The 14,437-nt window shown below is 37.3% G+C and overlaps 1 protein-coding gene across 2 annotated transcripts in view; it reads right to left on the reverse strand.

Annotated features, from left to right (window-relative positions):
• LOC149808034 (lysosomal dipeptide transporter MFSD1-like) overlaps nt 1-14,437 on the reverse strand; it is a 71,142-nt gene that overhangs the window by 28,601 nt on the left and 28,104 nt on the right. For both annotated transcript variants that reach the window (XM_089972847.1, XM_089972856.1), the window contains exons 6-7: nt 11,282-11,440; nt 955-1,070 (exon numbers count right to left, since the gene is read on the reverse strand). In XM_089972847.1, the coding sequence (XP_089828973.1) occupies nt 955-1,070; nt 11,282-11,440 (275 nt within the window). The remainder of the gene's footprint in view (nt 1-954; nt 1,071-11,281; nt 11,441-14,437) is intronic.

Below are 14,437 nucleotides of genomic sequence, written 5' to 3' on the forward strand. Positions count from 1 at the left end.
TTATCATTATTATAGATAAGGCAAAATCACATCTGAGACATCCTTTGCCCCATTCTCTACTATATTTATGACATTAAATTGCAGTTAAATTAACATAATTTTGTAATGGAAGCCAATTTTCTTCCTCCTACTGCTGCATGCATATCTAACTGGGTTAACTCCCTTTGAAATGTATTGACATATTCTTAAAACTGCTGGTAAAATTCTGACAAGCACAACCATGAAATGATTTTTCAGAAATGAACTGTTATGATCTTTATGATAATGTCTTCTCCATAAAACTTGGAGCTGCGATAGCTCAGCTTGTAGAGAATTGCACTCATAACACAAGGGTTAAGTTACCATGTGGAAAGGCTATCTGTAGGGTATACACATGGTAGGGGACATGTAATGAACTCTTAGTCACCAAGCATCCTCCTTCCCAAACTGAGCTGACCAGTACATATTTTTTAAGTTGAGTTGACCAGTAGATTATATTATTTTAATTATAGCAAGAGATGTAATCTGGCAAAATAGTGAATGTCAATGTGAAATCTGAAATATAAGTTACATCCAAATCAAAGTGGAAGAATTCACTATGTTTAGTTAATCAGTCAGTTATGTAGCTCAGTTAGAGAGTTCAGTCTGGAGTAGAGTTTTAGTGTTTAGTTTAGTAGAGTGATAACAATAAGTTATATAAAGTGGATATGAAGGAGTTGTATTATGTAGCAAAATGTAGACAATAGACAATATACAAAATTGACAGCAAGGGTTGATTTATTATTATAATTATCCATTGTAAATAAATATGTACATATTGTCCATGTATCTACTGTACAAATGTTTCAATGTAGACAATGACAAATTTGAAAACAAAAAAAAAGGGTCTTGCATGAAAACTCAGTTTGTATGAAATCCTAGTTTTATGTATTATAAGCTTCAAACTGTAGTAGAGAACATGAAATGTTAATTTACCACTTTTTTAGACTCTGTTTTCAAGTTGGCTTCATCTCCAAGTTGCTTTACACCATGTACATCAAGAATTCCAACAATTATGGCAGAAATAAACCCCAGTCCACACAGCATAGCTCCTGTAGATAGAAAATAGTCTGAGTTGACATGTAGTTAATAATTTCTAGTATAACCATACATAATGGTAGACTATTAGAGTTAATAATACTGCATTATGTAATAAATACAGGATCTAACTCGAGTTATTAAATTACTTGAACAATACAATATGCCATGTGAATTAGTTATATTATTTAATGAGAATCACAGGTTTCAGACCAAATAAACTAAAGATTTTGATTCTAATTAACAAATTCTAATTCTAGTTAATGTAATTAAGTTACATAATTAAAATATATATTTAAATACTGTAAAATCTGGACTATAAACATGTATGTATATTATATTTAAGTGCCATATGAGTTGATTTTCTAAATGTGCTTACCAACAGTGAAATTTCAAATATGCTGGTATCACACAGCAAGTCATGTGATGTGTTATTCACTTTTTATCTTATTTATTTTAGACTTTTCTACAGTGATATTTTCAGTAGTATGGCTGCTGTGGTAAATAAGTTGTAGAGAAAATATGTGTTACCTTAATTATTGTACTGAATTTCTGCCTATGTAATTATGTTTGTTACAAGGAAAAGTCAAGGTTCTGATGCATTTTCCCAGACATATATATATATAGTGGGCATGCGAGAAAGCTTGCCAGTAGCTTCTCGTGGGTTGGCGGTTCTTTCCGGGGTTTTCCGGGTTCTTCCTCCACCATTAATACTGGCCGCCATGTATAGCCTATCGTGCTGAAAAATGGCGTTAAACCCCACAACAACAACAACAACAAAATCTGTATTTCACAGTATTGCTGGATGATAAAAGAAGTGTTCCATAGAAAAGTTGTTTCACCTCTGAATTGCTTTCATCAATAATTCTACCATATGTGTCAAAGTCCTCTTTCCACAAAGTAAAAAGCCTTACTCAAAATCTTGTATTACTATTTAAAACTCTTTCATTTCGAAATTTATCAAAATCAAGTTGTGAATGTCTGGAAAATAAACATTTTAAACAATTCCTAAATATTTTTATTTATTGTAAGTTATGTTTTTCTGAAAATACTTATTTGACTGCATAAATGTAATAGATTACCTTCCAAGCCCTGCCCACCCAAAAAGACAAACAAAATATGTTTCCCATCTATATCCAATAGAGAGTGAAAACAACAGTATCTAAAGGGAAGTAACTCTTCCAAGATATTATAATAACCTCCCCTTATCTATGATAGGGAGTTACCCACATCCTGGATTTGTATGAATCTAATTCAACTAAAACAAAAGCAAATGCTTTTCCTGAATCACATTGGTCATTATAATCAGAATGTCTTTAGGTTTGCTTGACAGCTTGTTGATTATTAAATGGTCCTTTCAACACAACACTGGCTAGATCATAATGAGGAAATAAGTACCTATACCAAGGAAAGTCTAAGACAGCCAACTCTGGCTGACCTGGGTGGGCGCTGAACCTGCACTTTGGATTTTGAGTCTGATGCTCTATGAACTAATCCCCCTTAGATTCTAACCAAGTAAATCAGGCTTTCAAATGTCATAACACTGAGTTCTGAATGGTTTATTCCAGGGATGATGTCAATGGTAAATTATGGATAAATTTTAGACATACTGTACTACAGGTTAGGCTGAATACACCAAGTTATGCAAAATATATGTCACTTTCAAAAAAAATTAACAAAGAATCCTAAAATTATTGGCAAAGACAACACTATCCCTTCTATACAGATTCCTAAATACTGTTCACACAGACAACACTGTCCCTACTACACAGAATTATAACATTGTTCACACAAACACTGTCCCTACTACACAGAATCCTATTACTGTTCACATAAACAACACTGTCCCTACTACACTGAATTCTAACAATGTTCACACAGACAAAACTGTCCCAACTACACATAATTCTAACTTTGTTCCCACATACATTGTCCCTACTACACAGAATCCTAACACCGTTCACACAAACAACACTGTCCCTACTACACAAAATTCTAACACTGTTCACACAGACAACACTGTCCCTACTACACAGAATCCTAACACTGTTCACATAGACTACACTGCCCCTACTACACAGAATCCTAACTGTTCACATAGACAACACTGTCCCTACTACACAGAATCCTAACACTGTTCACAGAGACAACACTGTCCCTATGACACTGAATCCTAACACTGTTCACATAGACAACACTGTCCATACTACACAGAATCCTAACACTGTTCTCATAGATACCACTGTCCCTACTACACAGAATCCTAACACTGCTCACATAGACAACAATGACCCTACTACACAGAATCCTAACACTGTTCACATAGACGACAATGACCCTACTACACAGAATTCTAACACAAATTACACTACTGTTCACATATAAAACAGACAACACTGTCCCTAATAAACAGAATCCTAACAATGTTCACACTGATAACACTGTCCCTAATACGTACAATCATAACACAGTTCACACAGATTACACTACACTATTCACATAAAAACTGTCCCTATTACACAGAATCCTAACACTGTTCACATAGACAATACAATCCCTAATATACAGAATCCTACCTCTACTGTTCCAGTGGCCTAGTGGTTAGAGCAACTGCCTCGGAAGCAGAAGGTCATGGGTTCAATCCCTGGCCGAGTCATACCAAAGACTTACAAAAATGGTACTAACAGCTGCCTTGCTTGGCGCTCAGCATTAAGAGGTTAGTGTTAGGACTGGTCAGCCTGGTGTCAGGATAATGTAACTGGGTGGGACAGCATGCTACATGTTTGCGGCATGACACCCCAGTGCTAGACATCACTATAAACTGTCACACTGCAGACATCGTAGCATAATGACTGATTTTTTTTAAAGCTATGTTAAAAATCCAAATCACACATACACACATAATCCTAACATTATTCACACAGATTACACTACACTTTTCACATAGACAACACTGTCCCTATTACAACGAATCTTAACACTGTTCACATAGATTACACTACACTGTTCATATAAAATCTGTCCCTATTATACAGAATCCCAATACTGTTTACATAGACAACACTATCCCTAATACACAGAATCCTTACACTGTTCACACAGACAACACTGTCCCTACTAGACAAAATGCAACCACTGTTCACACAAATAACACTGTCCCTAATACACAAAATCCTAACTCTGTTCACACAGATAACACTGTCCCTAATACACAGAATCATAACACTGTTCACATAGACAACACTGTCCCTAATACACAAAATCCAAATACTGTTCACATAGATTACACTGTCCCTACTGCACAAAATCACAATACAGTTCACATAGATTACACTGTCCCTACTACACAGAATCCTAATAAAGTTCACATATACAACACTGTCTCTTCTTCACAGAACCCTAACACAGTTCACACAAACACTGTCCCTAATACACAGAATCCTAACACTATTCACACAGACAACACTGTCTCTACTACACAAAATCCTAACACTGTTCACATAGACAACACTGTCCCTAATACACATAATCTTAACACAGTTCACACAGACAACACTGTCCTTACTAATCTTAACACAAATTACATTGACAACACTGTCTCTACTACACAGAATCCTAACACTGTTCACATAGACAACACTGTCCCTACTATACAGAATCCTAACACAGTTCACACAGACAACACTGTCCTTTATACATAGAATACTGACACAGTTCACACAGACAACACTGTCCCTACTACACAGAATCCTAACACTGTTCACATAGACGACACCATCCTTAATACACAGAATCTTAACACAGTTCACATAGACAACACTGTCCCTACTAATCTTAACACCATTCACATTGACAACACTGTCCCTACTACACAGAATACTACCACGTTTCACATAGACAACACTGTCCCTACTACACAGAATCCTAACACGTTTCACATAGACAACACTGTCCCTAATACACAGAATCTTAACACAGTTCACATAGACAACACTGTCCCTACTAATCTTAACACCATTCACATTGACAACAGTCCCTACTACACAGAATCCTAACATTGTTCACATAGAAAACACAAAGCTTACTGACTTTGCATGCCAAAGCTCAAGCTATCAGGAAACATGTTTTGTATGATAGTAACTTTACCAAGGTGTGGGCTAAAGGTTCAAATTTATTTGAATTGAGCTACATTAAAACCTAAGACAGATTCTATTTTGTGAACTGAGAGGAATTTTGTTGATTGCAATCAAAATTGGCTAAAAGATCTGATAGGTTGTAATCGTGTCTGAGATCATGGAGTGGTAACCTTTGATATTAACTGATGCCAACTGTCTCTCCTCAAAGAGTCAGAGAAAGAAGTTGGCCAGTTGAGGGATTGAGGTACTCAGAGGGACAATGTTACTGATATGACACCAGTCCCAGAAAACATGCCACTTTCCCACATATGCCTTCAGAGTGGAGGGCCTTCTTCCTCTCAAAATTTTTTCCACAACTGACGGTTTAAATTGTTTGTCTCACATGGTTGCCCTGATAAAAGCCAAGTGTGCAGAAGAAGATTGTCTGGGCAAGGATGGAACACTCATGACTGTGGTTACTTAAGAAGATTCAGGTTGGCTGGAATCTCTACCTGGGTAGATCTATCACTACATCAACTAGATTGGTGACCCAGGAGTTGTCCCACCTCAGAAAGACTATCAGAATCATCTTGCATTTCTGACCCAAGGAACTTCTGGATTAGTTTTGGTATCAGGACTGTGGGAGGATAGGCAAAGGCCCACAACCCCTCCCAATTGATTGACAGTACATCCATAGCCCAAGTTTCTGGGTCTTGGACTGGAGAGACGAAGGTGGATAACTCCCAATTCCAGCTTGTTGCAAAAAGGTCAATCACTGGATGCTCCCAAAGTGCACAGATCCGAGTGAAGACCAATTGGTAGAGAGACCATTCTATGTAAGGACTTGACCTTTCCTGGATAGAGTGTCAGCCAAGACACTTTGTCTGCAAGAAATGTGTATTATTTGCATGTTGATATGGATATGGAGATTATTGCACCAATGTAGAAACTGCCAAATCACAACACACAGGATGGGTGATGTGGTACCTCCCCACCCCTTTTTTGAGAAGATAGGTCACCACCACAGAGTTGTAGAACATAATGAGGACAGTTTTGCCCGAGAGTCAATCTTTCCAGAAGTGAAAGGCATTGATGACAGCCTTCATTTCTAGAATGTTGATGTGTTGAGGCCGTTCCCCTGGCTCTCTGATGGTAGTGAAGTTGGGCAAGAGGTGGACACCCCAACCATATAGACTGGTGCCTGGGGTTTCTCCAGCAGGATTGACATACTCAGCCAACCTGGGTTGCGCCACTGACAAAGGAATGATCATATCTCATGTATGCTCATGAATGTTTGATCATGGGAAACTGAAAAAGGGTGCCATTGTGCTTGCAACATCATTAGCATTGGGGGCATAAAAGACAGCTGAGCAAGATCAAATCAGCTGCTGCACTGAATAATCCAAGGAGCTGCAATCTCTCTTATTGAAATTCAAGTCAAGTTGGAAACAGACCTGACGTGTTTCGTGATTCTAACACAAGGAAGCCACATCAGATTTGGGTTGGTCAATAACTCCATACAGAGATGGACAGACGGACAAAATTATGGGATGGACGGATGTCTGACTTTTCCCAGTTCACTTGAAAGTCTAGATGATCTAAAAGAGACAGGAGATTGTTACTGCCTTGGAGTAGGATAGAACTGACCATGTGTTTCTAGAGTAATTCATTCAACTCCACTGCCATCACTGTATATGATATCTCTAGGAACAAGGCAATGATGCAACCTATAACCTTGGTAAAAGCCCAGGGCTGATGATTAGGCCAAAGGGAAGGACTTTGATAAAATGTGTCATAGTAAGCAAAAGCAAAATGAAGAAAGTTCTATGATGCAGGGTGAAAATATGCATCGGTCAGATCAAGACTGACAGCATCCTTGTCCTTTCGGGCAGAGAGGGGGAATGATCTCACTGTCTCCATCTTGAATTCTGAAGGTGCAATGAATTGGTTGAGGCAACTCAAGTCCATGATAGGCCTGAACTTTAAAACACAGCCTTGAATAAAACCCTAGAGACTGTGGTCTTTGCACAATCTCCACCAACTGTTTTTTGATGGGTGACCAAATCTCCTGTTGTAGAAAGGCATCATTCTTCTGATCAGACAGTATGTCTGAGAAATGGGGAGAGCAGGAAAGAGGAGGGGTTTGGATGAAGGAAGCAGAAGCCTCTCCAAAATGACCTGAATCACCAAACTGTTCTGCAGGAATAGGGAGATCCAGTAATTCCAAAATTGCAGGAGTTAGCTGCCCACAGGAAGTGGGGAGGGTAGGTCAATATTTACTGTTAGGAGGCTTGAAGGTAGAGAAATCTGGTTTCTTACCACCTCTATACAATTGCCACATAGGTTGGTTAGACTGTTGTCTCCTGGCATTGGGTTGGGACTCGTATTGGTGCATATCTGACTGAAATGATCCCTTGTCCCCAGGGCACTTAATGTCCCTTGACACTGGTAGGGGTTGGAGTGGTTCTGAACATCTGTGTGGGTTGAGAGGCAAGTCAAAGAAGCAGTTCCTAAGCTGCCTGCCTCCGAACTTCTATTCTTCCTTCAAAAATCAAAAGTGACCAAAACAGGGTCATCCATAAAGCAAGAATGAGCAAGATGAGGTTTGAGTAATCTGGACTGCAGAAATGCATCTTGTCATATAAGGTCTTAGCTGGCCACAGCCATCAAGGCAATGACCATAGTATGGTGAGCTGCTCGGTTAAGGACCCTAGCACACCTGGCTGTCACCTCCCAAGAATGGCTATTGTTGGATTTCTCTGCAAGTTGGAAGATTGCTAATGAGACCAAATCTAACACTGAGGATGTGGCAACGATGTTCTGAACTAGCATGGATGTGGTATGGTAAACATTTTTGTCCACTTCATAATACAGTGTAGCAGATATGTGGATGGCTGCTAAATTCTTGTTGAGGGCAGGGAGACCAGTACTGAATGTGTCATAGTGAGTCTTTTCCCAGCAAGAGGAGAATGTTGCTGGAACATGGCTTTCTGAGAAGAAAGCCCTAGAATTTCCTGGGTCACCAATTCTACGTGACAGCTGGTCAATTATCTTAATTTTAGCTGACTGAGGAAGAGTCAGAAGGACAGAGTATCTTCCTCCTCACTGAAACCTACAGATGCTTTAACTTTGTAGTCTTGAATAGCAGTAGGGGGTGGAGGGAATCCTGAAGTGGCCAACACCCAACAAAATTTCATTGATTTCAGCTTTAAAGCTGAACTCAGTCCATTCCATGGTTGGATCTGAATATGGTTGTTTTGACAGAGATTCCTGATGTGACTGTGGCCAATGGTTGCACACAACAAACTGTCAGTGGTGGTGGGCAAAACTCTGCATCCCCCCACAAGACTCTCAATGGAGGCTGACTTGGGATGAATCCTAAGGATGTCAACGCCTTCCATCCTTGATTTAGTCCATCGTTCTTTAGCGTTAGACCATTAAGGCCCAGATTTCCTCTGACCATGTGTTACATATGCCACATGGCATCAACGATGTACATTTTCTACATAGTGATACAATACAGGAGTTGTGGTTATCCTCCCTTGCTTTGAACTTTTTGCAAAATTAGTCGGTCACTCTAACTCTTAATGACCTTGCATGAGGTCAATGACAGTGTGGGAGAACGTGGTCTTAAATACATTAAGTCCATAAAGGTGACAAAATTGCTCAAATTTGGCAGAAACTATAAAAAAAAGTGTATACAACCCGCAGCAGAATGATTATTAAACGCCATAAATCCAAAAGGATCATTGGATGGTTCAATATGAACACAAAAATGACTTGAATTGTTGGAGGTTAAACTGTACTCTGTTATTAGTACAGCTTCAAAGCTAAAAACTGGCAACACCTGCTGGTGGCAAGGGAAGTAATGGGCAAGATCTATTGCCCTTTATATACATGAGAGACAGAAAAAGCCATTTTGCATCTTTTACTTGGGCTGGATTCGCAAGGCAGCAGGCTAATATTCCTAATGTAATGTGATTAAAGAACGCATTTTGAAGGAGAAGTCAATGTATTATGGCAACAGCTAGATATATACACAAATGTTTTCATATGAATATCTTCCAAGACTAAATACAAGGATGGATGTCACTTGTTTAGGCTCGAATAAACAGTAACACACGAAAGAGTGAAAACAACAAGCTTTGAAAAATATACAATAATTTGTTTCCCTGGAAACATTCTGTAAAAATGAAAAAATATGAACTTACGGTTTTATAGAATCAAATCCAAAAATAATCCAAAACTAAAATTTTAGTAGTCCTAATAACAAAATGTTCTATTGATTCCACATTTGAATTCCGATGAAGAATCCAAGATGGAAGACGATGATATATGCTGCAATCAGTTGTGTTGAAGTCTACAGTTCCTTGTAGAAACAATAATTATCACTCCAGTTTCTGATAGCTGAATAAATTTTTATAAAAAACTCTTCTTGTTCCACAATATTACATGAGCACATGTATTTTCCAGAAAAATAACAGAATTAATCCTTTTGAATCCAAGTAATTTAAAATAACTCCAAACCAAGTAATTTGAAATAACTCCAAACAGCACAACATACAACTAACAGTTTAACAGCCCAGCTTCTACTGATTAATTCTCCAAAACATGGGCTTTTTAAAACATAAACAAGGGTTACATGATCATCTTCTGGAAATTTATAGAAGCAAATACTTGTTACAGATCACATTTACCCAGTGTGACCCTGACAAAAACCAATAATTTTTCCTCTAAGAAATAAAAAAAAAAATTTTTTTATATCTTAAAGACAAAGTCCCATCATGACCTTGGAAACAACGAATCATTTTAAAATAAAATAGCACTTGTCTACGAAGGTTGCTACAAATTCTGAAACAAGGTCAGGATTTAGATCAACACCTGGTGTTTATAAACTAACAGTTAAGGTCAAACTATTTTCTAAAAAAAGTATTATCTCTAGTGAACAAATCCACATTACAACATCATGCAATGAAAAATAAAAAATGTAAAACTGACAAACAATTAAACTGAAATAAATATATATTAAATCAGATATAATTAAATCAAATATACATAACACTGGGTATGATACATGTAGTAAATTTAATGTTTTTGTTGTGAACTCTTCACAAAACTCATTATGGGGGATGGGGAACTGGGAAAGATTGAGTATAACAAATTTACCTACTGTGCATTAGATGCTTTAATGATTAAGATTTACCTTACTATAATATGATGTACAAAGAATTTTAACAGGAGGTAACTGATAAAATTCATCTTAGTTGAGTTCACTATGAATTATGTCATTTAATGACATTTTGAAGCACAGGATATGCTTTGCATGTCAGCCAATAAATCTGGCAGAGGAAGAACAGAGGAAACCCTCTAGAAGAACCACCAACCCATGGGAAGTTAATGGCAAATTTTCTTACATAATCACAGTGGCTGATCCCCAGACTCAAACCCTTGTGGACAGAATAGAGATGTCAGTGATGGGAAAGATGAGCGCCTTAGACCACTTGGATACTACGGGCAGCAGAGAATTAATTAACATACCAAGTAAATTATACAGAGGGACAAACAATGGTAGCTGATTAAAGTATTCATTGTTCTTCAGGTCAATAAACCTCTTTGAAGCCACTTCCTTTCTCATCCTATTTCCTTTGCATATAGCCAATATGTTTATAGTGTCATTAACATATATTTTTTTAAATCTTCCTTTCAACTGCAGTAACTTACGAAATCTGCAAGATTTCTATAAAGATAGAGAGGAAACAGCCATTAGAATAGTAGTTTCTATCTCTAATGAGGTAAGATTACTAATTTATAGGGGCCCCGAGTGGCCGAGTGGTCTAAAGCGCTCTCCGTTACGGATCACTGCCATCTCACCTCTGTCTGCGTAGGTTTGAGTCTTGGATTCGGCCAATGTGGGTATGTGAGAAAGCTTGCTAGTAACTTCTTGAGGGTCAGTGGTTCTTTCCGGGGTTTTCCCGGGTTCTTCCTCCACCATTAATACTGGCTGCCAGGTATAGCCTATCTTGTGCTGAAAAATGGCATTAAACCCTACAACAACAACAACAACAACTAATTTATATGCAATTCAATTTCCTTGAAGCTAGCAGAGTTACCTCCCCACAGAGTCCAGGTCAAACCATGAGCCTGATAAAAATTTTGTGTCAAAAGGAAGTTCAGGACACTTCCCAGTCGTGAGAAGGCAAGTGTGATTCCAAAGGCCATGGCCAATTCTTTGTTCCTGAACCAGTAAGCAGTTATTCGATTCTGCACAACTGAAATGTAAAATAAACATTTTCAACCATGACACCTATCCATCTTTACATGTTAAAGCTTTAATTATGTGAGTACAGGTAGGGATATAAAAAGACTGCTGGATAGGTTAGCTGCCATTTGTGAAGGCAAATCTTTGAAATAGCTGAGTGTTCATTCAAAGATAGAAAGATTTTTAAAATATATGGACATGAAAAAAATCTAATTGATTAATATTACAAAAGTTTAATAAGCTTAACATTTAAATCTGTATTCACTTAGTGTAAAACAGTTATATGTATATTTTACAAATCCATTCATTTTACTGAATTTGCAAATTTTCACAACACTCTACTGGCTAAAAAGAATTTGCCAGAATCCAAGATAAGACCATTTGGTGAAACCATCAGGTATCTATACCATCTGCACCATTTTAAGATCAACTACATATCACACAAATCTTTCGTTGTTGAAAACCCCATGTCAATATGATCATCCATGTCAATCTGATCTCCCATGTAAATATGATCTCCCATGTAAATATGATCATCCATGTTAATATGATCACCCCTGCCAATATGACCACCCATGTCAATATGATCATCCATGTCAATATGATCACCCATGTCAATATGATCACCCATGTCAATATGATCATCCATGTCAATATGATCTCCTATGTAAATATGATCATCCATGTTAATATGATCACCCTTGCCAATATGATCACCATGTCAATATGATCATCCATGTCAATATGATCACCCATGTCAATATGATCACCCATGTCAATATGATCATCCATGTCAATATGATCTCCTATGTAAATATGATCATCCATGTCAATATGATCTCCTATGTAAATATGATCATCCATTCAGGAGGAATAATGATAATAAGATTTAATAGGATGGCTGTTGTAGTGTTTTAATAGGATGGCTGTTGTAGTGTTTTAATAGGATGGCTGTTGTTGTGTACTGATTGCAACATCAGTACAATTTCCATTTAGGGCAAACAAGATATGAGAAGTCTTTGGGTGTCAATATGACCAAATAACCTGAAGAGTAGTGATAAGATTTTCAAGATGGCTGCAATGGTGGCCATTTGATGTTGGATCAATACCATTTTCATTTAGGAACAACTACATTTTCAATTTAGAAATAATGACAACAAAATTTTAAAGATGGCTGCTATGGTGACAGTACTGGCTAGATCGGCACATATTTATTTAGGACCAGCAAGACTTCATAAGACATCTCTAGGGGAAAACCCCATGTTGAACTGACTATCTATTAAGGAGTAATAGTGATAACAAAAGACTCAAAATGTTCTACCACAGTAGCCATGTTGGATGTCTGAGGGGCATCATTTTTCCAGATCATAGGCTGAATGAGTCTACAAATTTTGGTGACAACCATACCAATATTTGGAAAGAGTATCAAAAACAAACTTTTGTTAATAGATGCAGGACAAACAACGGATGATGGACATATATATCTTAAGCTAATATTCAGAATATTGTTGTTAATACAGTTATATATTTTGATCTTTTTATTTGTTCTTTGACCAATGGTCCTTTGATCAGTTGCACTTAAGATGACACCATGTGTTAATTCCAATGAAAAGCCCCTTAAACAGAAGCAAATTGGTGTTACTGTCATTTCAAACACTTGTATCAAATGTTGGTTGGCATTCAGGATCTGGCCCAAAGAGTACAAACAAAAATTCTCATACAAACTCAGATTCAACTAAAATTTCTGATACATGATTGGCTCATGCCAAATTACCAAGTTTGGAGTTTTCAGTGTAAGAATTATTGTTAATATTGAGGCCTGGATAGGTCATGGGTTTCATGTTAACTGGGGTCGCTGCTGTTCAGTCATTCCAAGAGCCACTGATCCAACTGACCAAGATGCAAACTGGATATGAGCTTCTGAGTTGAACATGCAGCAAACTGGTTATTCTTCCACAGGTGAATTTCATATTCTCTCATTCTTATGTTTGTGTACTACAGTTTTTGGCCCACGTGTGAGAGCGATAGGTGGGAACTGCCCTTGTGAGAGAGATATGTGGGAATTGCTAATGTGAAGGAGATATGTGGGAGTTGCCCTTACGAAAGAGATATGAGGGAAATGTCCTTGTGAGAGAGATATATGGGAAATGCCCTTGAGAGAGAGATATGTGGGAAATGCCCTTTAAGACAGATATGTGGGAAATCCCCTTGTGAGTGAGATATGTGGGAAATGCCTATACTGCATAAATGCACTAAATGATCTGTATATGATGTCATTGTGCTTATGACATCATGAACATATGCAATATTTTTTGGTTACAGTACCTGAAGGACATATCTTGTAAACTATAAATAGTAATCCTTCTTTACAACAACTTTTTTTGCTGTAAACTAAGATTTTTTATATTCTTTTTAATGACATACAAAAATTATTAAAAACTATTTAGCATATGTACTCATTTATATGTCAAATCCAACTGCAAACTGCACCAACCCATTTCTACCATCAGATACATCTCCGGCATATCTCGGCCTATGCAGTTTGTTATGAGTAATCAGGAGAACAAACAATATAGACCCTGAATTGCAGACACAGTCATTTTGTGACAACAGATCAGAATCTATGTTGTTTGCTGTTGGACTTGATTCATATAGAAGTATATAAGGTAGTGTTTCTAAAGCTTTATCCATACCAATTATATGCCATATTTTTTCCAATCTACTTCCTCAAGAGAAATGAGAGAAAAATAATCCATTATATGCATTTATGTTTGATGGGAAAATCTCACCTCTGGGATCAGAATTTATAAGCAGAAATTTGCTAAAGCCTTATTTCTGGCCACAAATTAGGACCCTTTTTGATGTGATTTCCTTATCCCACATCTAATACATTTAATTTAATAGATTCTCAATCCATATCAAATACATTAATAAATTCTTTATCCCACATCAAATACATTAATAAATTCTTTATCCCACATCAAATACGATACTAGATTCTCTATCC

This window comes from Sinohyriopsis cumingii, chromosome 1 (genome assembly GCF_028554795.1).
Source record: "Sinohyriopsis cumingii isolate HCF-2022 chromosome 1, ASM2855479v2, whole genome shotgun sequence".
Taxonomy (NCBI): Eukaryota; Metazoa; Mollusca; class Bivalvia; order Unionida; family Unionidae; genus Sinohyriopsis; species Sinohyriopsis cumingii.